We start from the raw sequence: 25,418 nt of genomic DNA, 5'->3' as shown, positions 1-25,418 counted from the left end.
CGACATAATCTCTCACTTCAATGGGATAAATATTTGAAACGGAAACGACTTTACATAGCCCTGGGGAAGTACTACCATGCAATCTCAGCCATCAAATAGACATTCCTGAATATCCTTTTGTTCAGTTTTCAAATTTTGAATCGAGAACTTTATCAACATATTTTTCAAAGCGAAGTCTGGAATTGAGGTCGCCAGCTGGAAACTAGAGCTGTGAAGCTCGAGAAAGCTGCTTTCTGATTGTCGACTTCTTGATCAAAGACTCGGCCAAAGTTTGCGAACGGAATGTCCTCAGATCTTTGTTTAGTGGTAGCGAGAACTAAGATCTGATTCTAATGAGATTGATGCGAACTCATCTGAGGGAGTCGACTTAACATCTGATGCAGCATCCATGCGCTGATATGCTAAAGAGGGCGGTCGGGAAGCCTAGTGGTTAAAGCGTTCGCTCGTCACGCCGAGGACCCGGGTTCGATTCCCGACAAGGGTACAATGTGTGAAGCCCATTTCTTGTGCCCCCCGCCGTGATATTGCTGGAATATTGCTAAAAGCGGCGTAAAACCAAACTCACTCACTGATATGCAAAAGTGATGTCCATTTTATTATCCGAATTTTGTTTGTGCGGCAACTATTTTCGTTAACTACAACACATGATTAGGATTCATTGGTATCCAGAGTCGACTGTCTTTGTCGTCAAACCTTCAGTGATCCATCTATCGTTGAGATTAACGTCACTACATGCAGCGAGGTCCATCTATCGTTGAGATTAACGTCACTACATGGTGCGAGGTCCATCTATCGTTGAGATTAACGTCACTACATGGTGCGAGGTCCATCTATCGTTGAGATTAATGTCACTACATGGTGCGAGGTCCATCTATCGTTGAGATTAACGCCACTTCACGGTGCCAGGTCCATCTATCGTTGAGATTAATGTCACTACATGGTGCGAGGTCCATCTATCGTTGAGATTAATGTCACTACATGGTGCGAGGTCCATCTATCGTTGAGATTAACGTCACTACATGGTGCGAGGTCCATCTATCGTTGAGATTAACGTCACTACATGGTGCGAGGTCCATCTATCGTTGAGATTAACGTCACTACATGGTGCGAGGTCCATCTATCGTTGAGATTAACGCCACTTCATGGTGCGAGGTCCATCTATCGTTGAGATTAATGTCACTACATGGTGCGAGGTCCATCTATCGTTGAGATTAACGTCACTACATGGTGCGAGGTCCATCTATCGTTGAGATTAATGTCACTACATGGTGCGAGGTCCATCTATCGTTGAGATTAACGCCACTTCATGGTGCAAGGTCCATCTATCGTTGAGATTAACGCCACTAGATGGTGCGAGGTCCATCTATCGTTGAGATTAACGTCACTACATGTTGCGAGGTCCATCTATCGTTGAGATTAATGTCACTACATGGTGCGAGGTCCATCTATCGTTGAGATTAACGTCACTACATGGTGCGAGGTCCATCTATCGTTGAGATTAACGCCATTTCACGGTGCGAGGTCCATCTGTCGTTGAGATTAATGTCACTACATGGTGCGAGGTTCATCTATCGTTGAGATTAACGTCACTACATGGTGCGAGGTCCATCTATCGTTGAGATTAATGTCACTAGATGGTGCGAGGTCCATCTATCGTTGAGATTAACGCCACTTCATGGTGCGAGGTCCATCTATCTTTGAGATTAACGCCACTACATGGTGCGAGGTCCATCTATCGTTGAGATTAACGTCACTACATGTTGCGAGGTCCATCTATCGTTGAAATTAATGTCACTACATGGTGCGAGGTCCATCTATCGTTGAGATTAACGCAACTTCATGGTGCGAGGTCCATCTATCGTTGAGATTAATGTCACTACATGGTGCGAGGTCCATCTATCGTTGAGATTAATGTCACTACATGGTGCGAGGTCCATCTATCGTTGAGATTAACGTCACTACATGGTGCGAGGTCCATCTATCGTTGAGATTAACGTCACTACATGGTGCGAGGTCCATCTATCGTTGAGATTAATGTCACTACATGGTGTGAGGTCCATATATCGTTGAGATTAATGTCACTACATGGTGCGAGGTCCATCTATCGTTGAGACTAACGTCACTACATGGTGCGAGGTCCATCTATCGTTTAGATTAATGTCACTACATGTTGCGAGGTCCATCTATCGTTGAGATTAACGTCACTACATGGTGCGAGGTCCATCTATCGTTGAGATTTATGTCACTACATGTTGCGAGGTCCATCTATCGTTGAGATTAACGTCACTACATGGTGCGAGGTCCATCTATCGTTGATATTAATGTCACTACATAGTGCGAGGTCCATCTATCGTTGAGATTAATGTCACTTCATGGTGCGAGGTCCATCTATCGTTGAGATTAATGTCACTACATGGTGCGAGGTCCATACGAGTAGATTCATATCGTATTCCGTATTTCAGCTTAGGAGTGAGTGAGTGAGTGAGTTGGGTTTAACGCCGCTTTTAACAGTATTCCAGTTAACTGCGTGTCAGCTTCATGTTGGAGGAAAGCCCGAAGTGATGAAGGTCTCAGACGTTTACCACTTCGGTGAAACCAACGAGCACGGGTATGGTGCTGACAAACCTAGAAACATAATCGGGGCGAAGCGGAATTCGAACCCATAATCATAGGTTTCTAGTGTGCCCAAGGGACGCAAGTCTTCAAAGCAACTTGCGGCGTCTTAGGCGACTGGGCCAGCCGTGCCCCCTTTCAGCTTAGGACGAATAAAAGATCGCATTTAGGCGACTTCTGTGGCGCATGTTACACCTGTGTATTTGTTTCGTTAACTGGATGCGCGAAAACACATACTCTCTCATAGTAGGAATGCTTTACTTACAGCCTTCACCTTCAGGGAATGTCCTACCAACCTCTTCCTGAAAACAGTGGAAACGAGGCTACAGCCTCGTGGGCAAGGTATCAACTTGCAGCAACCAAGTTCAAGGACTGGGAGAGAATGAGCAGCTCCTGCTATGGGATGTTCGACTCGTTGGATCCAGTTGTTAACTTTACCAATTTCTTGGCCGACAACGAAAGCATTGTGGATGAGGTAAGGAAATGACCCTGCGGCCACATCGGTCGGGATTACAGGGTTGGATGCCCCTGTCAGTTTAATATAGCCTCCATGCGTAAACTTTACAATTGCGTCCGTTACAAGCACTTTAGGCTGCTGACACCCTTATTTACACTTGTCATTCTGTCGTTTCAGGACCTTGTTTTGTGGGCATCAGTTGGGATCCACCACATCCCCCACACAGAGGATCTGCCGGTTACGCCTACAGTCGGCGGCCATCTTGGAATATACTTGCTTCCTTTCAACTACTTTCAGGAGAGTCCATCTATGGCATCACGTGACTCCGTCAGATTAGAACTGAAGGAGAAATTCAATATGGCGTCAGGTGTCAGCGTTGAAGGATACAAGAGCGAGTCCACGTGCTTACCGAGATTAACCGATCTTGACGAAGAATTTGGGGACAATGCAGAGGAAGTGTTTGCTTGATGAAAGTGCTGCGAATAGTCATGATCACAACGTAGTTTTGAAGTGAACATAAAGTTTGTTTGTGGAAGTGTACCTTTCTGTCTTATACTTATATTACATGTGTTGTTGCTAAATTGCTGATCTATTGCAGAAATAATCTTTAATTCTTAACTCACTCGGTCACTCAAACGTTTGTGACAATCAAACTATCAATCCAGCTGATAATCAAGAAAACAGTTTATATCAGGATACAGTATGGGCTGTTTTTTCAATCACGAGAGTCACGACCTTGTATTTACACATGATGTGTGGCTTCAAGCATGCTTATGGCGTGTTTGACGTTGAGGGGGAATAACTGCATTCAGTTGTAAAGTAAAATAGTACATGTCGTTGTGCTCTCTGATAATGATGTGCAACCATTCTGCCACGGCACATCCAAACATGGTTTCAAACACCTCGTGCACATCGTGCCCACGACTGCACGCCTCTGTCCGTTCACCATGAACATGAGGTCCTATAGGGGCCACCCAATCATTGTGTGCCAGGATGTCAGTCTATATATGTTGGATATGTTTTTGATACCATCAAAACGTGATCCTCAGCAAACTGAGTAGTATAGTCATTGACATTCTCGGCAGGAAACAGGAGCGGCTCACTTTTATAGGAGGAGGTTTGTCTGTTGGACTGCGCAATTCCAGACAAACATAACATGGCCGGAAAATCAAATGCAACTTAAATTGCTCCATATGAATTAAAACATTTTACTGTAGATGATTAATTAATGATCCCCATAATAAATCAATTTCTATTCCCCCTGACAGTTAATGCTAAATAGTTTTTGCTTGAATAACCACACTGTAACACAGTCTACCCCTCCTGTGCTGTTTCGTATTTGCTTCATAGATGGAGCCTGGAGCCTAGCTGGAGCCCGGAGCCTGGAGCCTAACTGGGGCCTCACACTTACACATGCAGGTTGCCGGATATATCGTCGGACTATAAGCTTTATTAAAACATATATTTATCTGCGGTGATTGGTAGATTGTTGGGCGAATATAATTTATAAAAAAAGACTATTGTCCCTGTGAACAACGCATATATAAGGATATTCATTCTAGCATTATCATCGTTCACCAAACCTTACCCTGCCATCTTCTAATCTTGAATATTCAGGGTGTTTTACAAGTCTTTTAATACTGAAAATACGGCTTTCTAATGTTAAAACATGAGTTCTAACGTGGCCCAAACCCGCACTCATATGCCTCTCGCCGTCCACGTACATATAATAAACAGATATGTTGACTTCCATGTCAAGAAATGTATTGTTTCATAGTGTATACATATTGACTTCTGTTTGTTTGTCTGCCAAAATTACAGTCCGTGAACATATCAGATTGTATATATATATATATATATATATATATATATATATATTAGCTCAATATGGGAAATCAAACGAAGGGACCCTGTAACGTCGATACGAAGAATATGTGCTTGTTATCGATAAAAAGTGTCACGTTTTCATCATCTGTCATGTTTTGTTTCGAATATACACGTCGGAAGTAGACACGGGTTAGGAGTTTCAATATAATTTGAATCTCCCCCGCCCTAGCATCTCAAGATGGCGGAGCTGGGACTCCCGCCAAGGGGCGTGTCAAGGTTGTAGCCATCTGTCTGCCCCACCCCCCAGCAATACAACAGGGCGGAGCTGGGACTACCGTCAAGGGGCGTGTCAAGGCTCTAGCCACCAGTCTACCCCACCCTCAGCATTACAACCGGGCGAAGTCCTCAATCTTTAAAGAAAGTCTTGCCTCATTTGAATAGCAGTTCCGTGAATGAACTGTAAGACCTTATTCATAATTATGACAGTCCAAAACTAGAAATGTAAATTAAAGTGTGTGCAAGAAAATAAGATAAACTCAAACCATGAACACTGTATAGAAAGATACATTAACTATGTATGCGAACCAGTCAAGTCTAGAGTACATCCAATTGGCCTATGAAATACCGCCCCCTTACCTTGATTAACCAGTGACTAGTATAGAATGGGGCAATGGTCTTGTGGGGGAAAGGGACACAACCCATCTTCTCGAGGTAAGGGAGTAAAATGACTATGAAAGCCCTGTATCCACCCTTGCCGAACTAGGCTGGAATTTCCAGGCTCAATCGTAGTGCCACCAGTGTCTCTTATATCCCTTCCATGTCCCTACCCATTGACCAATCAGATTTCACCTCTCATTTCACTTGCATTTGCTTCAAACAAAATGGTGGCGCCCAGGCAAGACGGTCTGATCGATAGTCAAGATCTATATTGTAATATAACGGGTCTTACCCCGTAAAGTGCATCAAATCATCTGAGCACCTTGATTGAAAACGTGAAAACATTTGGAAAATATCTGTCGACGTCTATATCGGCAAGGATGGAAATAGTCAGTTAACTCCCTTGCCTCGGGAAGATGGCTTCAGCCCAGAAGAAGACGAATGTTTTTGAGGAAGTGGAGGTCAGAGGTTGGATAAAAGGAGGGGTTTGGGCAGGGGATTTGGGCGAGGTGTGAGGATGTATAAGCTATAAACTTTCCTTGTGACATAGAGAGGCGGCACGCGGGAACGCTGCTCATAGGCCCTCCCCTACATTTAGTAGTCTGAGTCTCTCCTTCAATGCCCGCCTGTCGCTAGAAACAGCAGCTTATCTTTGTAATCAGTCGAAAAGATGTTCATTGGTCTGTCATCCATCCACTTCCTACCACACCCCATCCCCTAACCCCGACACCACCTCAAACACCCCCCCCCCCCCCCCATCTCCCCCCTCCCCCCACCCCACCCCACCCCCCGACGACAAGCTACGACTGTGTTGTGTAACCATCAGTCTGGCTTTACGTTGTTCATGGGAGTAATCTACAATCGGGCCGGCCTTTATCAACAGTGTAAACATCCTTATCAAAAATATTAATGCCAAAATAAGGAATGAACACTGCTGGCCCTATTCAAAGTGATGACTCTAATCTTAATGTCAATAAACACCTCTCTCACCCCAAGTACTCCCCAACCCCAACCCCACCTCCCACCCCTCACCCTTCTTTAACCTTACCAATCTCACATCCATCAGCATCAACAAGTGTCTCCCAAAGCCCTGGTGGGGGATGGAGGGATATGCTCCCTGTCTGGTCTGCGAATCACGCGAAAAGGTTCCCACACAAGGGTAAACACTCCCCCGCCCCAGAGCGGCGTGCCGGGAGGAGCCTGTGGGACCCAGCCACTGACCCGCTACCACAACAGCCTCAGTCTGGCCATGACCTACATAACAGCTGTGGGTGTCGTTCCAAGGGGATCGTCGTGGTTGTGAAGCTGTCTGCTGTGTTTGTTGAACACCAGGTAAGATTGCACTCTGCTTCAGAGGAATATGCAATTTTATGTGGAGTTTAGACCTCCAATGAGTTCACTGTTATTCGCATGCTGTCAATCAGCGCCTGAGATTGCCAGTGTCAAGACAGTTTACATATTTATCAAGTCATAGCATTAGCATGGGAAAGTTGTGTCGCAGTTCCTGTTCTCGAAAATATAGGTATAAGAAATGGTGTTAATCAAGGAAGGTAGTTTTCTCCCAGTCGTATCGGTGTACTTGTCATGCCCTGTGAAGTGTCTTGTGACATCTGCTTATTTTCACACCAATATCGAATAACCAGTTTAGTTGTAAACATCGGCTGTGTCAGGAAACACCAGTGCCTAAATCGGGTGAAACGACCAACTGCAGTGTGCCTTGATCGGATTAACACATGGAGTAATGTTTCACTTATAACACAGGGAGCAGCATTTCAATCATAACACACGGAGCAGTTTTATAGTTATAATAGAGGGAGCAGTAATTCACTTATAACACACGGAGCAGTATTTCAGTTATAATACACGGAGCAGTATTTCAGTTATAACGCACGGAGCAGTATTTCAGTTATATCACAAATAACAGTAGAACATGGATATAACGAACTACAAGGGACCGGAGAAATCAGTTCGTTATATCCGTCAGTTCGTTATATACGTTTTAGCTCGGAAACGTCCGCCATCTTGGATAAAACAAAACACAAGTCACGTAATTGCAGCATTGATTTGTATTAGCACTGATCACTTCATAGCATTCAATTGATAACATTTTATAACATTCAATTAATAACATTAAATTCATAACATTTTTCGAACTTTGTCATGAAATTCTTCTTACTTTTGCCCGCATGATAGCATATGCAAGTGAACTGACACTTGGACACAATCTCGTAAAATTTATATGTTTAATGTTTGTTTTACAGACAAGATTACGTGTACAGGTAAGATTAACACAACGCAAGTTTAGCAAGGTTGATCAAGGTTGTATTCACATTGCTGGCTTCTCACTGGGCTGACCCCTGACCTTTGACCCAAACCCCATGCCCCCTCCCCGCCGCCATCAATCCGACTTGACGAATCACCCAGCGTATTTAACAGGTCAGCCTGTTGGAAGAATGCGTGTGGGTGGTGGTGTGGGTGTGGTGTAGTTGATAGTATAGGTGGTGTGGGTGGTGGTGTGGTTGTGTGGGTGTGGTGTAGTTGATAGTGTAGGTGGTGTGGGTGGTGGTGTAGTTAATAGTGAAGGTGGTGTGGGCGGTGTGGGTGGTGGTATGGGTGGTGGTGTGGGTGGTTTGGGTGGTGTGGGTTGTGTGGGTGGTGGTGTGGGTGTGGTGTAGTTGATAGTGTAGGTGATGTGGGCGGTGTGGGTGGTGTGGGTGGTGGTATGGGTGGTGGTGTGGGTGGTTTGGGTGGTGGTGTGGGTGTGATGTAGTTGATAGTGTAGGTGGTGTGGGCGGTGTGGGTGGTCTGGGTGGTGGTGTGGGTGTGCTGTAGTTGATAGTGTAGGTGGTGTGGGTGGTGCAGGTGGTGGTGACGGTGGTGGTGTGGGTGTGCTGTAGTTGATAGTGTAGGTGGTGTGGGTGGTGTAGGTGGTGGTGTGGGTGGTGGTGTGGGTGTGGTGTAGTTGATAGTGAAGGTGGTGTGGGTGGTGTAGGTGGTTGTGTGGGTGTGGTGTAGTTGATAGTGAAGGTGGTGTGGGTGGTGTGGGTGGTGTGGGTGGTGTGGGTGGTGGTATGGGTGGTGGTGTGGGTGGTTTGGGTGGTGGTGTGGGTGTGGTGTAGTTGATAGTGTAGATGGTGTGGGTGGTGGTATGGGTGGTGGTGTGGGTGGTGTGGGTGTGGTGTAGTTGATAGTGTAGGTGGTGTGGGTGGTGGTGTGGTTGTGTGGGTGTGGTGTAGTTGATAGTGTAGGTGGTGTGGGTGTGGTGTAGTTGATGGGTGGTGGCGTGGATGGTGGTGTGGGTGTGGTGTAGTTGATAGTATAGGTGGTGTGGGTGGTGGTGTGGTTGTGTGGGTGTGGTGTAGTTGATAGTGTAGGTGGTGTGGGTGGTATGGGTGGCGGTGTGGGTGGTGTGGGTGGTGTAGGTGGTGGTGTGGGTGTGGTGTAATTGATAGTGTAGGCGGTGTGGGTGTGGTGTAGTTGATAGGTGGTGGCGTGGATGGTGGTGTGGGTGTGGTGTAGTTGATAGTATAGGTGGTGTGGGTGGTGGTGTGGTTGTGTGGGTGTGGTGTAGTTGATAGTGTAGGTGGTGTGGGTGGTGGTGTAGTTAATAGTGAAGGTGGTGTGGGCGGTGTGGGTGGTGGTATGGGTGGTGGTGTGGGTGGTTTGGGCGGTGTGGGTGGTGTGGGTGGTGGTATGGGTGTGGTGTAGTTGATAGTGTAGGTGGTGTGGGTTGTGTGGGTGGTGGTGTGGGTGTGGTGTAGTTGATAGTGTAGGTGGTGTGGGTGGTGTAGGTGGTGGTGTGGGTGTGGTGTGGGTGTGGTGTAGTTGATAGTGTAGGTGGTGTGGGCGGTGTGGGTCGTCTGGGTGGTGGTGTGGGTGTGGTGTAGTTGATAGTGTAGGTGGTGTGGGTTGTGTGGGTGGTGGTGTGGGTGTGGTGTAGTTGATAGTGTAGGTGGTGTGGGTGGTGTAGGTGGTGGTGTGGGTGTGGTGTGGGTGTGGTGTAGTTGATAGTGAAGGTGGTGTGGGTGGTGTAGGTGGTTGTGTGGGTGTGGTGTAGTTGATAGTGTAGGTGGTGTGGGTTGTGTAGGTGGTGGTGTGGGTGGTGATGTGGGTGTGGTGTAGTTGTAGGTGGTGTGGATGGTGGTGTGGGTGGTGGTGTGGGTGATCATGTGGGTGTGGTGTAGTTGACAGTGTAGGTGGTGTGGGTGTTGGTGTTGGTGTGGTGTAGTTGATAGTGTAGGTGGTGATGGTGGTGTGGATGATGATGTGGGTGTGGTGTAGTTAATAGTGTAGATGGTGTGGTTGATAGTGTAGGTGGTGTGGGTGTGGTGTATTTGATAGTGTAGGTGGTGTGGGTTGTGTAGGTGGTTGTGTAGGTGTGGGTGTGGTTGGTGGTGTGGGTGTGGTGTAGTTGATAGTGTGGGTGGTGTGGGTGGTGCTATGGGTGATGGTGTGGGTGGTGTGGGTGGTGTGGGTGGTGTGGGTGGTGATGTGTGTGTGGTGTAGTTGATAGTGTAGATGGTGTGGTTGGTGGTGTGGGTGGTGATGTGGGTGGTGGTGTGGGTGTGGTGTAGTTGATAGTGTAGATGGTGTGGTTGGTGGTGTGGGTGGTGATGTGGGTGGTGGTGTGGGTGTGGTGTAGTTGATAGTGTAGATGGTGTGGGCGGTGTGGGTGGTGGTATGGTTGTGGTGTGGTTGACAGTGTGGGTGGTGTGGGTGGTGTGGGTGGTGTGGGTGGTGATGTGGGTGGTGATGTGGGTGTGGTGTAGTTGATAGTGTAGATGGTGTGGGCGGTGTGGGTGGTGGTATGGTTGTGGTGTGGTTGACAGTGTGGGTGGTGTGGGTGGTGTGGGTGGTGTGGGTGGTGATGTGGGTGGTGATGTGGGTGTGGTGTAGTTGATAGTGTAGATGGTGTGGGCGGTGTGGGTGGTGGTATGGTTGTGGTGTGGTTGACAGTGTGGGTGGTGTGGGTGGTGTGGGTGGTGTGGGTGGTGTGGGTGGTGATGTGGGTGGTGATGTGGGTGTGGTGTAGTTGATAGTGTAGATGGTGTGGGCGGTGTGGGTGGTGGTATGGTTGTGGTGTGGTTGACAGTGTGGGTGGTGTGGGTGGTGTGGGTGGTGATGTGGGTATGGTGTAGGTACTACTACCACTACAACAACCACAACCACACACACCGCAGGCACCTCTACCACTAACATCACAGCAACATCTACCACTACCACAAAAGCACCCACAACCACAAACACTGCAGCAACATTTACCACTGTCACCACAGCAACATCTACCACTACCATCACAGCAACATCTACCTCTATCACAAAAGCTACCGCAACCATTAACACTGCAACAGCCTCTACCACTGTCACCACAGCAACATCTACCACTACCACAACAGCAACGTTTACCAAATCCACTACAGCACTGTAACCACTACTACTACTACTACTACTACTACGGGAAACACTCCCCTTAGAGGAGTCACAACCACAACCACAACCTCTACCGCTACAGCAACCGTTGGATGGCTGTTGTGTGAACTGATGGTTAATGTTGCACACATCCTACCACAGTGTAGAGCGACGACATGCCCAGCAAACTCGTCTGAACATTATGACTAAAGGGATGATTGTATTCGAACTTAAAAGAAACCTCAAGACTTTAAACATGATATGAGGCTAGTTCGATTTCACGTGACAAGACGTCATGAGGTGATGTGTGTTGTGAACATTGACGGTGTTACTTAGCCGGTCAGACGGTGGGGGAGACGAGGCGTTGCTTTCAGGTACTTTACCGCGTGTGTTTGTTACGGTGAACGACTGTGTCTGCAGTCACTTGACCACGCTGTTGATGTGAACAACAAATCAAGTGTCAGTCATTGCCAGATACTGAGATTGCTGTACAATCCTGAAACTTGGCAGTTGTATCCTTCCTTGACAGGTATTGTGATAGCTGTACAATCCTGAAACTTGGCAGTTGGTTGTATCCTTCATTGCCAGGTACTGATATTGCTGTACAATCCTGAAACTAGATAGTTGGTTGTATCTTTCATTGCCAGATACTGAGATTGCTGTACAATCCTGAAACTTGGCAGTTGTATCCTTCCTTGACAGGTATTGTGATAGCTGTACAATCCTGAAACTTGGCAGTTGGTTGTATCCTTCATTGCCAGGTACTGATATTGCTGTACAATCCTGAAACTTGGCAGTTGATTGTATCCTTCATTGCCAGATACTGAGATTGCTGTACAATCCTGAAACTAGGCAGTTGATTGTATCCTTCATCGCCAGGTACTGAGATTGCTGTACAATCTTGAAACTAGGTAGTTGGTTGTATCCTTCATCGCCAGGTACTGAGATTGCCGTACAATCTTGAAACTAGGCAGTTGATTGTATCCTTCATCGCCAGGTACTGAGATTGCTGTACAATCTTGAAACTAGGTAGTTGGTTGTATCCTTCATCGCCAGGTACTGAGATTGCTGTACAATCTTGAAACTAGGCAGTTGATTGTATCCTTCATCGCCAGGTACTGAGATTGCTGTACAATCTTGAAACTAGGTAGTTGGTTGTATCCTTCATCGCCAGGTACTGAGATTGCTGTACAATCCTGAAACTAGATAGTTGGTTGTATCCTTCATCGCCAGGTACTGAGATTGCTGTACAATCTTGAAACTAGGTAGTTGGTTGTATCCTTCATCGCCAGGTACTGAGATTGCTGTACAATCCTGAAACTAGATAGTTGATTGTATCCTTCATCGCCAGGTACTGAGATTGCTGTACAATCTTGAAACTAGGTAGTTGGTTGTATCCTTCATCGCCAGGTACTGAGATTGCTGTACAATCCTGAAACTAGGCAGTTGGTTGTATCCTTCATTGCCAGGTATAGCGATTGCTGTTCAATCCTGAAACTAGGCAGTTGGTTGTATCCTTCATTGCCAGGTACTGAGATTGCTGTACAATCCTGAAACTAGATAGTTGGTTGTATCACACCCACACCAACACCCACATCCACAGCCACAGCCACATCCACAGCCATACCCACACCCACACCCACACCCACGCTCACATCCACACCCACACCCACACACATCTACTTGTCTGGAGGTAACGATATTTTATATTTAATAATATTTGACTTAAAACATTACATGTTTCCTAATATTTCAGGTCTGACATCATGACTGAACTTCAGGAAAAATATCGACGTAGTATCGGTAGATGGCGCTGTGCCGCTATAACCTTGTTTCTCATAGCCCTGGCTTTAGTCGTCGCTCTTATTGCTGTCTCCATGATGAAGGACAGGAGGTTTGAACGCCAGGCGGCTGATGATTGTGGAGAAAGTTTTGGGAAGCCTGATATTGACACATCAGAGGCAGAGGACCCTGGGTTGTACGATGACCTTACCGTGAAGGAACTCAAAGCAATCCAGGACTATCTATACAGCCTGAGGATGCAGTTAAATCTGAAGAAGCCAGATAAAGCTGCAGTCAATGCTAGCTACATATATGTGTCAGATCTTCATCCACCTTTGAAATCAGAAGCTCTGGCGTACTTAAGTGGTTCTGGGCCTAAACCAGAAAGAAAAGCTCGAATAGTGATCTTCAGAGGTGACGCTGTCCCTCCCGTGTCAGAAGAATATATTGTTGGTCCTCTCCCAAATCCCAACAGTTGCAAGTTGTTGAGCGTTCCAGGACGTAAAAATCCCGTTCCCTATGCTTATAGGCCCATAGGATATGTCGAGTTTGGATCATACTACATGAAACTGTTCCCTGACGTAGATAAAAAAATTGGTTTTATTTTGAAGGAGAGTTATGGTGCCACATTTACAAACTGTGGAGACAGATGCTTAAATTTCTACCCCACGCCTGTTAGTTCTGGTATCAGTAAATCTAGAGTGAGGAAGATGTGGTTAACTACAAGTCACTTCGTTGAGTATTACGACCTGAATCCCGTGGATTTAATGATGCTTGCAAATATTGACTCTCAAGACCCTACAAAATTCTATATTGAAAAGCTGGTGTATGTTAGCCAGGAGTACACGAGTCTTGATGATCTCGCCACTCAGTACAGATCTGGATCAATCCCCAAATCCAAGATACCATTCCCCAAAAACGTCAAAGATTTGAAGTCTTCTTTATACAGACGAGGTAACCCTGTCCCGAAGAAGCCACAGAGAGCTCCCCGAATGTATGAGCCTGACGGTAAGCGATACAGTGTACACCACCGTCATGTGGAATACATGCAGTGGGCCTTCGACTTCAGAATGTCCACTTTAAGCGGTCCACAAATTTACGACATCCGATTCAACAATGAGAGGATAGCATACGAAGTCGGCCTGCAGGAGATAGCTGTCTTTTATGCGTCCAACAACTCTGCTACACGAAGTGCAGATTTCATCGACAGTGGTGCTCTTATTGGCACCCACTCTCAGTCTCTGGTTCCAGGTGCGGACTGTCCCGAGACGAGTACATTCTTTAACTACTCCTATTTGGGCGAATCTTCTGAGGAGCCAGTTCTTCTCCAGAGAGCCTTCTGTTTGTTTGAACTGAACCAAGGACTTCCTCTTCGTCGCCATCTTTCATACAGTAAGGTTGAGGGTGGCTTCTATTCCGGAATGGAGGACAATGTCGTTGTACTCAGAAGCATCATGACAATAATTAACTACGATTACGTGATGGACTTTATATTCCACCAAAGTGGAGCCATGGAGGTTCGAGTTCTATCAACAGGGTACATATTCGGCTCCTTCTATACTCCCAAAGAAGATCCGTATGGCTTCCAGCTCAAGGAAAATACCATTGGCAGTATTCATCACCATCTTTTCCTTTTCAAAGCTGACGTTGACATTCATGGACCGAACAACAGATACGAGACGCTTGACATATCACGTGACGTTTCCCCCAATTCGCAGACGACAAACGACCCCAACTCTAAGTACTACCAGATCAAGTATGAGCGATCTCTCAAGCAGACTGAGATGGATGCAGCCTACAAGTTCAACTTTGAGAAACCAAGATATCACGTGTTCCACAACAACGGCACCCCCCAAAAATTTGGAGCAATCAAGTCTTACAGGTACTTAACTTTATTAGGAAGCAACTTTACCCAAACTACAGAATTTCTTCACACTTATTCAACACATAGGTAGTATGTGTCCCCTGTCCCCTGTGGCTGGAAGATTGCTGAGAGTTATTGCTGATATTAAGTACAGGGAAATTTAGTACCCTTATCAGTTCAACAGTCGAGGATGAATAGTGTCAGGAAACAATGATATGCCGTGATATAAATATATACGTTTGCTGGATATTCATTGTTTATTGTGTTCTCTCAGAATTCACCTGGACGGAATGACGAAAGTGCTTGTCCCTGAGGACGAAGGTAATGAACCAGTTATTTCTTGGGCGAGGAACCAGATGACGGTCACCAAGTTCAAGGATGACGAAAGAGATGCCAGCTCAGTCTATGGCTTGTTCGATTCCATGGAACCCACTGTCAACTTTACATCGTTTTATGCTGACAACGACGACATTGTTGATCAGGTAAAGATCAGATGCATTGTCTATCTTAAAAAAGCTCACCACCCTCTCCCTGTTATTACATGTTGGACATGGCACAGGAGATATATCAGTGGAAATATAACGTAGAATTACTCATGCTGGAGAGAGGCATGAGACTTTTTGTCTTCACAATTTACTGGATACGTTTGACTCTTTTCTGCAAAACCAGAAGTCATAAACATATCTGACATTAAGCATATATTTTCCCAAACCGGAAGTGCATATAACTTTGTTATTAATGTAGCTAGGTGCATATGACTTCCTGTTTCAAAGTTTTACTTTTTTGGAATTATGTTTTCTTTAACCGGGAGTGCTTTAACCTTTTGTCAATGAGGTACCTACAGACATGGGGCTGTCTGTTTCAAAATTGTCTTGTATCATGGTTGTGTTTCTTGGGATGGTAAATACCCTGTATTAGGCATAAACATTGAAGTTAGGTAGCCTTGACAGACGATAGACGTCGACGCCATATTTGTTTGTAAACACTAAAAGTAGTACCGACATGACCTTATATATTTGCATACGTACCCGGAGACCTACCCCTTATATCATACATATAGATATTGGTAACGTCATCTAATTTTGGTTTTGTGAAAAATTGGGTTATGCAAACACTTTTCTAGTTAATTACTAACTCGGACATGATGAACGGTCAGTTATTATTAATCCGACCCTAATCACCATGGAGTGGACAGTATAATTACATTGACGTAACTGTTTATGTAAATAACACATTTCTTATGTATCCAAATGATAATTTTGGTGCCAGTGAAATGCGGCTGTGTCTAAGTGATTGTGTTGGTCCTTGGGAAGTAGTTATATCCGGAATCATCATCATTAATTGACTACTCTCTAAATCACGTCACATCACATGTACCGGAAAGACACTTGATGTAGCGTTAATAATAATAATAATAATAATAATAATAATAATAATAATAATAATAATGATAATGATAGTAAGTGCATTTATGATGCGCCAGATTCCATTCATCAAGTGGATGCTCATGGCGCTACACTATTATTACCCCGGTCAAAGGATCAGTGAACACTCTGTTTTCATTCTCATCTCCCTGGGGAGTTTACAACCCAAGCTGCCTGTGAGGCGCTAGAAGGTTAACAGCCACATTACTGTATCATCCTACCTGGTACCCACTCACTGCTGGGTGAACAGAGGCACATTTCGAACAAAGTCTCTTGCCAAAGGAGACACGACATGTGGTACATCTGCTTCAGTGTGGGGCAGGACCGAAGCCCTAGAAACTCTCAGGAGTCAAGCTACTTTTTTCTTCTTTTTTTTTAATTCAGTCATATACACAGGATACAGATGCAGTGGAATAACAGTACAAATTCATGTATAAAGGTTATTCGCAAAATGATGTGGTACAGAGGAGGCATACGGCATAATCCACAGCATGGTACAGGTGAAGGCATATTATGTATACAATTAAGAAGGTGCATTATGGTACATTAAAATATGTTGCAAGCATCAAGTGAATAAGTTATTTTGCAATTTGAGTAAACAAAGCCCATTTTCTGTTAAAGGCAGAGAAGTAATTATTTCAAAATATGAGTCAAGTAAATACAGAAATCTGACCAGAAATTCTTAACAACATGACATTCGATATAAACATGAAAAACATTTCCTTTGTGAGTATGACACATAGAACACTCATCGTTATCAATAAGTTTCATTCTTAATAACTCACGTTTAGTAAATATTACTTTATGAATAAATCTAAACTGGAAGTCCCTGAGTTTTGTGTCTCTTAACCCATGGCAATATACACTGAATATTTTTTTCCATGGAAAAGAACATCCTAGTTGATTTTCCCATTTCAAACAAGATTTAGGGAGAGGGAGGGAATTCCCTATCAGTTTATTATAAAAAAACTTTTGTTCCTTTAATAGAACGTGTAAGATCATAAACCCAAGGAGATACTGTGAGGTTAGAGGAGGAATATAGATTTTTATCAATATTTTGTCTCCAACTTCTTGGAATATTAAAAAAACATACGGTTATAGTCGAGAAAGTTCCTTTAAGATCATAAAGTTGTTGTAAACGTGGGAAAGGGATCCATCCGTTTTCATCATACAAGTCTTTTATCGCAACTATACCTTTTTTTAAACCAGTCATTAAAAATTAATACTGGATCTCTAAAATAATGGTTTAACCATATGGGTTGGGAAGTAATTTCTGCTTTTTCTAAGTCTTCAATGTCATATGAATGCATGAAGTCACTCCAGGCTATAAGGGTATCTTTCCAGAAAGGATTCATTTTCCCGATTCTTGTGGAAACTGGCACCTAAAGTGTAGATATGAGCTAGCTGAAAACTAGCAAGGTCATAATCAATGTTTTTTTCGCAATATCTTTTTAAACATGAAATTTTCCAAGATGATATAAATTTGGGTATATCAGTCATTTTCAGTCCAACTTGACTATAATTCCTTTCTCAAATAATCCCTCTTAATCTTATCTCTTTTGCCACTCCAAATAAAGTTAAAAAGAATTCTATTCAATTGATCAATAAAAGCTTTTGATGGATTTGGGAGAGCAGAAAAAATATGTACAAGGGTAGAGAGAATTAAAGTCTTAACAACTGCTATTTTTACCCACCAAAGTCAAATTACGTTTTTTCCATTTGCTTATAATACCATAGATATTATCCAGGCGTTTTTCAGTGTTGATTACCCAAAGGTCTTTTAAGTCAACATTAAAACATATGCCCAAAACTTCAAAGTTGCCATCATGCCAATGGGGTCAAGCTCCTTAACGCGGTCACCCATCCAACTAGTCTCCGAGACCGACGTTGCTTAGCTTCACCTGATTTGTGATCTGTGCGCTGTGCTACGCGATAATTCCCAAAGAACAATGAAGAACGATGCGTGGCTTATTTCACGATAAAACGTTGTTCTATCATGACGTCATTTCTGGAGATTCGAGCATGCGCTCGCAACTTGATGACGTCGTAAATTGGACGACGTTATTTTTGAGAGGGAAGTGTCTAGTGAGTTGTTCCCCATGGATGTAGCTGGACAGCGCAATGACCGAACGATCCCACCCAAAAGGGGGAGAGATATAACAATCGGTATTGGGAGGAAAGGTACAGGTAATCGAGTTGAAACTTGTGGGAATATGTGGGAAAGACCCAATTTAACCCCCCTGTTCATAAATTGGATTTGTCCGACATAGCCGCGGTCGGATTCTACTGATGGAGTCATCATTATGAAAATAATGGAAGATATCTTTAAAGCGTGTACTTTTTACCCTTAAAGAGCCTGTACCTGATGTTGATATCTCAAATAAGAAATAAACGACTCGTATCGGTGTTTATCGTACTTAAATCACAACTGACAACCTAATAATGTTTCAGGACCTGGTGGCATGGATCAGTATGGGTGTCCATCACATCCCCCACACCGAGGACATGCCCATCACCCCCACCCCCGGGGCACATCTCAGCTTCGCCCTGCTTCCCTACAACTATTTCGAAGAGTGTCCGTCCTCCCAGTCACGTGACTCCATCAGGGTGGAGTACAAGGACAGCCACCACCCCGAGAAGGGCGCCCGGGTGGTGAGATACGGTAACGCGGAGAAGCCACGCTGCATCCCCCAAACTCCAGACTACGACGCAATGGTGGAACGAAACCCGTCATGCGCAATAGAGACTTCCTACGTACACCACGAGGCGGGGGACGAATATTTGTCAGCCAACGGCAATAATGAGCACCATTAGACCACGACTGTTGATGGTGTAGAAGTTGTTAAAAATAGATATTAACAAGTACATCTAGTAACAGCAAAGTTTTAGGTAAAAAGTGTTTTTCATGTACCGTTATGTAGTAAATTGCCTTTATAAATAATTGTAGCTGTAGTGGCCTTGGAATGTTGGCTGTGGGATAAACACGGGTGCAGTTTTGCTTGGCCTATTATCAACCATGCATTTAAACCTTTATGTGACAACCATGTGAAGTTTTCTAGGACGTGAAACGTAACGGTATGCTCTCGACAATGTAATGCCCATGAACTTCCAGTTATTGTGTTTTGTTTGTTGTTTAAGGCCGCACTCAGCAATATTCCAGCTTTAGGATCAGTTATTGTGAATGGCCACTTGTTGTGAAGGGTATAAGGAAGTGTTGTGTGAATTGCGAATATAAAACTTCTATTTCACAAATTTGAAAAAAATGAAGAGTTGAAAATTAATTTCTCGTCATTCCATCAATGACAAGTAATTGTAAGTTGCATTCAGATAGTTCTGCGTCCGTCTGGAGTTTAATCGTACGTATGACACACGATGGCGTGCATGAGGGTACCATTGTGTACTCAGTGTGTCATCTCCTCACGTTGCGATGTGTCTTCAGGCATCGTGTATGTAAATAGACTGCTCGTGAAAAATCATATATTTTCTTTGTACAAAGACATCTCTGAACATGTACCTGCTATTTATTATTATGGAATGACTTCATCCTATTTGCTATGTCTAACTGATGATTGTGACGTCATTCAGTCAGCTTCGGAAGTGTTCCTTAAAGGGCACAGAGACTCAGATATGGTCTCGTGATGGCTGGGAGTAAGCTGGTACATTCGCATGCTCTATATACTTATCAGATTACAATACATTATGTAACTGTGAAATGCTTCAACAACAATGACTCAGTATAGGAATTTCTTTGCTGACTTTCATAATGCATCAGTCTGGTATTGTAAGATGAAAGAACATGTTTCAGCCATTTCATAAACAGAAACAGTATTCATGATATTGCATGCTGATGAATCACTTTGAATGTACTTTGTTATGCGATTTATTAAATGAACCAAAAACTGTTTCGTAAGTGTCCATCTAAAACAGTTCTGTCACACAAGAATCCAGCATGGATACTGATGAACATTCTCACCGATAGTATGTTGATTTGGTCACGGTAGGACGCCATGTACCTAGTTTGAGACCCTGCTTTACTGCCGGGTGTGTTGATACGGTCACGGTAGGACGCCATGTACCGAGTTTGACCCCCTGCTGTACTGCCAGGTATGTTGATACGGTCACGGTAGGACGCCATGTATCGAGTTTGACCCCCTGCTGTACTGCCGGGTGTGTTGATACGGTCACGGTAGGACGCCATGTACCTAGTTTGACTGCCTGCTGTACTGCCAGGTATGTTGATTTCGTCACGGCAGGACGCCATGTAACTAGTTTGACCCCCTGCTGTACTGCCAGGTATGTTGATTCGGTCAGGGTAGGACGCCATGTACCTAGTTTGACCCCCTGCTGTACTGCCAGGTATGTTGATTTGGTCACGGTAGGACGCCATGTACCTAGTTTGACCCCCTGCTTTTCTGCCAGGTATGTTGATTTGGTCACGATAGGACGCCATGTACCTAGTTTGACCCCCTGCTGTACTGCCAGGAGTAGTTATAGCCCGTACCATTGTATCCGGAAGTGGTTCTGCGCATGCGCGAAGAGGGCATGCTGGGTAATGCGTGTGCATCCAATATGGCGTCCCTTCCGGTTCCGGGAGGGCGTGCGCCCCCAAGAGGGCGCCACATCCGGAGGAGGACATAACAAACGCTCGGAAATGAAAAAAGGACAAGAAGCGCACGTAAAATCCTCCAAAAAGTGGTGTGGTGGTGGAGGAGGGAGGAGGAGGTTTTTTGTGTTGTTGTGGTGGGTAGGTAAAGCAATGATGAAGCGTTCTTTCGGGAGAGATGGGTGGCCCTGAAAAGGGCTGTTGGAAACAAACTGGAACGGGAACTCGAACGGGAACGGAAACGGAAACTTCATCCTAGGAAGGCGGGAAAGCTTCCTCATTCAAATTCTCCTCGCACAGATTGTGCCAGTAAGCTGCCACGTTCTTCTTGTGTCTCACCAGCCCGGTCAGCTTGAGGTAGGCACAGTGAGAGGACCACTTGAGGTGTTCCAGCCAAGGATCGTCGTGGGGAGCTCATCTTCTCAGCCGCAATGAAAGCAGTGAAAGCAGTACACACCATCGTCACTTTGCATATACACGAAGCCCCCATGGCTCATCTCTTCAGCGGTCTGGTTCATCTGCATCGGCCAACCCTCAAACGAGGCTAGCCTTCTTTCAATGTGTAGATAATGGGGCGACGGTGACCTACTGGTTGGCGGTGGCGGCGGCAGTGGCCTACCATCACAACCATCCGTACACTCAGATCTGTCCACACACGCATCCGTCGAAAGAAGACTCCAGCAGCACCGTCCATGGCGACACAAGTGACACAAGTGCTCCATCTCATAGAAGACATGCATATCGATGTCCGTGCCCTAAAAGAATGCATCACACAACTCCATGCGGACGTCACACCACGCCTAGGCAAAAGAAAACATGACAGAAGCCCCTCAAGAAACACCCTTCAAAGCGCCGGCGATGTCATCAGCCCGGGGAGGAGGAAGAAGATATATCATCTGACTAACGCATGGCAAATGCTGCTCAAATGTTTTTTCCAGTTTCCAATAGTTTTCAGTTTCTTACAGTTTCCAGTTTCCAGTTTGTTTTCCAACGGCCCATTTCAGGACCACCCATCTCTCCTGAAAGAAACGTTTTGATCATTGCTTTGCCAACACAAACAACAATCCAAAAGAACACCCCCACCCCCCCCCCCGCCTCCCCCGTCCTTTTGGAGGTACACGCCTACGAGTAAAACACATGCCTACGAGTAAAACACCACGTACGTCTATCTCTCTCGCTCTATCCATATATATAAACTGACGTCCAAAAGAAACTTTACCAGAGATCGAAATCACTCTTGCTCAAAAACAACAAAACATACATGCATGAAGTAAAATGTATTGAGAAGATCAATATATCAACATAATCAACACTGAAAATGACAATCATACCGCGACCGAGAATGTCGTCAGAGCCTCTAAAAGTTGGGTGTGGTACAAAGCTCGAGCTTTCAGAATCATGGACAAAAGCCAGAGTACATAAACACTCGCTCACGTTCAATAACAAGTCATTAGTAGCGTGTGTGACCACAAATGCCTCAATACACGCTAAAACTCTTCGACACACGGAAAAAGTCAGTCGTCTGATGAGGTCACGTGGGATTTGACGCCATTCGTCTTGGAGGGCCAAGATCAGTTCTTGCCGGTTGGCTGGAGAGTGTGGTCGTTGTCGAACACGACGATCCATCAAGTCCCAGAGTGTTCTATGGGGGACATGTCGGGTGAGCGTGCAGGCCACGGAAGGACGTTGACGTTGTTGGCTGCGAGGAAGTTAGTGACAATTCTGACTGTATGGGCTCTAGCGTTGTCATGCTGATAAATGACACCACGTGGTTGCTGTTGGAGAAATGGTAGGACAACTGGACGAAGAATGTTATCCATGTACCGCTGAGCTGTCAAGTGTCCGTCAACGATGAGCAGCGGTGTCCTCTCCTGCCCACAGATCCCTCCCCACACCATGACACTCCCTCCACCATATGGCACGACCTCCTGCACGCAACACGCCGCCGTTCGTTCACCCCTTCGGCGGTAAACACGTTGTCTTCCATCAGCCCTAAACATACAGAATCGACTTTCGTCAGTGAAGACAACCCTCTGCCAGTCACGTCGTTGCCAACGTCGTACAGTCCGCGCCCATCTCAATCGCAGACGACGATGTTGCGCTGTCAATAGCTTTCCTCTGTATGGTCTAAAAGCCCTGATTCCATGAGCCCTGAGTGTCCTGGCCACTGTCTGTCGACTCACCCTGTGACCTAAGGCATTTGTCGCCGATGACGTCAGTGTCAGGAAGCGATTTCGGAGATGCAAGGTACGCAAGTACAGGTCATCATGGGGCGTGGTCACCCTGGGTCTGCCTGTTCTTGGCCTGTCAGCGGTCCGCCCTGTCTGTCTGTAACGTTGCATCAAGTTGGTAACGGCAACACGGGAGCAACCGAAGGTTCGTGCAATATGGGCGTGGGTGGCTCCCATCTGTACCATACCCAAGGCTCATTCACGTTGTTCGACTGTGAGTCGTGGCATTTCTTTTGTGTTTTTTTGTATCACTGTTGATGTCTGACTTGCCGTTGCAATCGTTTTATACCCTTATCCGCACGTGTATTTGCAGTTGTCCGTGGTGCACGTGTTTTTCACTTTTTCGCGTTTTATCTCGCGAACATGTAACAGACGATTAACATTTTCTGCTTACACTATTGTTGTATTAGGTTATGTATTTTAGATAGATTTCATCAAATTTTTTTATACTTTGTCTGAAATTTATATTTTCAGTTGGTAAAATTTCTTTTGGACGTCAGTTTATAAAAACGTCTGTTTGAAGACACGCGTGACACAACGTTTGCATGGAGACACGAGTGACAGCACGCATGTAGACATACACGAGTGACAGCACGCATGTAGACATACACGAGTGACAGCACGCATGTAGACATACACGAGTGACAGCACGCATGTAGGCATACACGAGTGACAGCATGCATGTAGACATACACGAGTGACAGCACGCATGTAGACATACACGAGTGACAGCACGCATGTAGGCATACACGAGTGACAGCACGCATGTAGGCATACACGAGTGACAGCACGCATGTAGGCATACACGAGTGACAGCACGCATGTAGGCATACACGAGTGACAGCACGCATGTAGACATACACGAGTGACAGCACGCATGTAGGCATACACGAGTGACAGCACGCATGTAGGCATACACGAGTGACAGCACGCATGTAGGCATACACGAGTGACAGCACGCATGTAGACATACACGAGTGACAGCACGCATGTAGGCATACACGAGTGACAGCACGCATGTAGACATACACGAGTGACAGCACGCATGTAGGCATACACGAGTGACAGCACGCATGTAGGCATACACGAGTGACAGCACGCATGTAGACATACACGAGTGCCAGCACCTAGGCGTGGATGAGCGAGTGACAACGTCACGTATGTCTATCGATCTATACCTCTAGTAACGTCTGTTTGTAGTCACGAGTGGCACCACGTTTGCATGGTGACACGAGTAAAAAAACCGCCACGCAGGCATACACGAGTGCCAGCACCTGGATGAGCGAGTGACAACACTACGTATGTCTTTAAAAATAAAAAAACAAAACAACGTGTGTTTGTAGTCAAGAGTGACATCACGTTTGCATGGAGACACGAAGTACATCACGTAGGCATCCCTACATCACGTTCATGTCTGCCCATGTCGGTCCACCTTTAGAATTCAGACGACCGTTCCACAGCATGATCGTGGTGGCGGTGGACATGTCTAACCAAAAGAACAGGAGCGAAATCTGACCAATCAGAAGCTTTGGTTTTCGTCCAATCAGAGGCCACACACGCCCTATGCAGGTCTCTGATGGGTCGAACAATGGATTGTGTTTTCTCTGGTCACGGTAGGACGCCATGTACCTAGTTTGACTGCCTGCTGTACTGCCAGGTATGTTGATACGGTCATGGTAGGACGCCATGTTCCCAGTTTGACTCCTTGCTGTACTGCCAGGTATGTTGATTCGGTCACTGTTGGACGCCATGTACCTAGTTTAACCCTCTGTTGTACTGCCAGGTATGTTGATACGGTCACCGTAGGACGCCATGTACCTAGTTTAACCCCTGCTGTACTGCCAGGTATGTTGATACGGTCACGGTAGGACGCCATGTACCTAGTTTAACCCTCTGTTGTACTGTCAGGTATGTTGATACGGTCACGGTAGGACGCCATGTACCGAGTTTAACCCCCTGCTGTACTGCCAGGTATGTTGATACGGTCACGGTAGGACGCCATGTACCTAGTTTGACCCTCTGTTGTACTGACAGGTATGTTGATACGGTCACTGTAGGACGCCATGTACCTAGTTTAACCCCTGCTGTACTGCCAGGTAAGACCCCACTGCTATGAGGTAGTCGGGCCTTGTCCGTCATCATGTAGCTGAACTAGTCGTGACTTTGGTCAAAGTGACCAAGAAACAGCGAACAACACCTAACACCAAGGAACACCAAGGAACATCGAGGAACACCAAGGAACATCAAGGAACACCAAGGAACACCGAGAAACAGAGAAACGCCGAAAAACATCTGGAAACAACACCAGAAACTTTGCCTGCAGGTTTTCACAATCTTTAGAAAGCAAAGCTGAAATTAAGAAATGCCTTTTTCCTAAATAATTTGATTGGTAGCACATTATCACAGGAGACCTGACCACCTACAGCTGTAAGTGTTTTGTACATTCGAAGAAAATCTGTATTATTCTTCATTCGGCACTGTCCGTTGACATTCGTTTTGGAGATGTATAAATAAGATTTGCTGCTCCGCTGATTGTCGGATTCACCTGACC

The 25,418-nt window shown here is 45.4% G+C and overlaps 2 protein-coding genes across 2 annotated transcripts in view; both read left to right on the top strand.

The window, feature by feature from the left end:
• Positions 1–4,985, top strand: part of LOC139458674 (putative amine oxidase [copper-containing]) — a 33,410-nt gene extending 28,425 nt beyond the window's left edge. The window contains exons 3-4 of the mRNA XM_071240091.1: positions 2,881–3,088; positions 3,248–4,985. Coding sequence (XP_071096192.1) covers positions 2,881–3,088; positions 3,248–3,538 — 499 coding nt within the window. The 3' untranslated portion in view covers positions 3,539–4,985. The remainder of the gene's footprint in view (positions 1–2,880; positions 3,089–3,247) is intronic.
• Positions 4,986–6,640: 1,655 nt separating this feature from the next.
• On the top strand, positions 6,641–19,921 carry LOC139471182 (putative amine oxidase [copper-containing]). Its single transcript, XM_071253467.1, has 4 exons — positions 6,641–6,886; positions 12,720–14,627; positions 14,884–15,091; positions 18,485–19,921. The coding sequence occupies exons 2-4, from the start codon at positions 12,730–12,732 to the stop codon at positions 18,845–18,847; spliced, it is 2,469 nt and encodes an 822-aa protein (XP_071109568.1). The 5' UTR covers positions 6,641–6,886; positions 12,720–12,729; the 3' UTR covers positions 18,848–19,921.
• The last annotated feature ends 5,497 nt before the right edge of the window (positions 19,922–25,418 follow it).

Source organism: Haliotis cracherodii, unplaced genomic scaffold, assembly GCF_022045235.1.
Source record: "Haliotis cracherodii isolate W230 unplaced genomic scaffold, xgHalCrac1.p SCAF_1, whole genome shotgun sequence".
NCBI classification, from domain to species: Eukaryota; Metazoa; Mollusca; class Gastropoda; order Lepetellida; family Haliotidae; genus Haliotis; species Haliotis cracherodii.
This window is presented reverse-complemented; position numbering and strand designations above follow the sequence as displayed.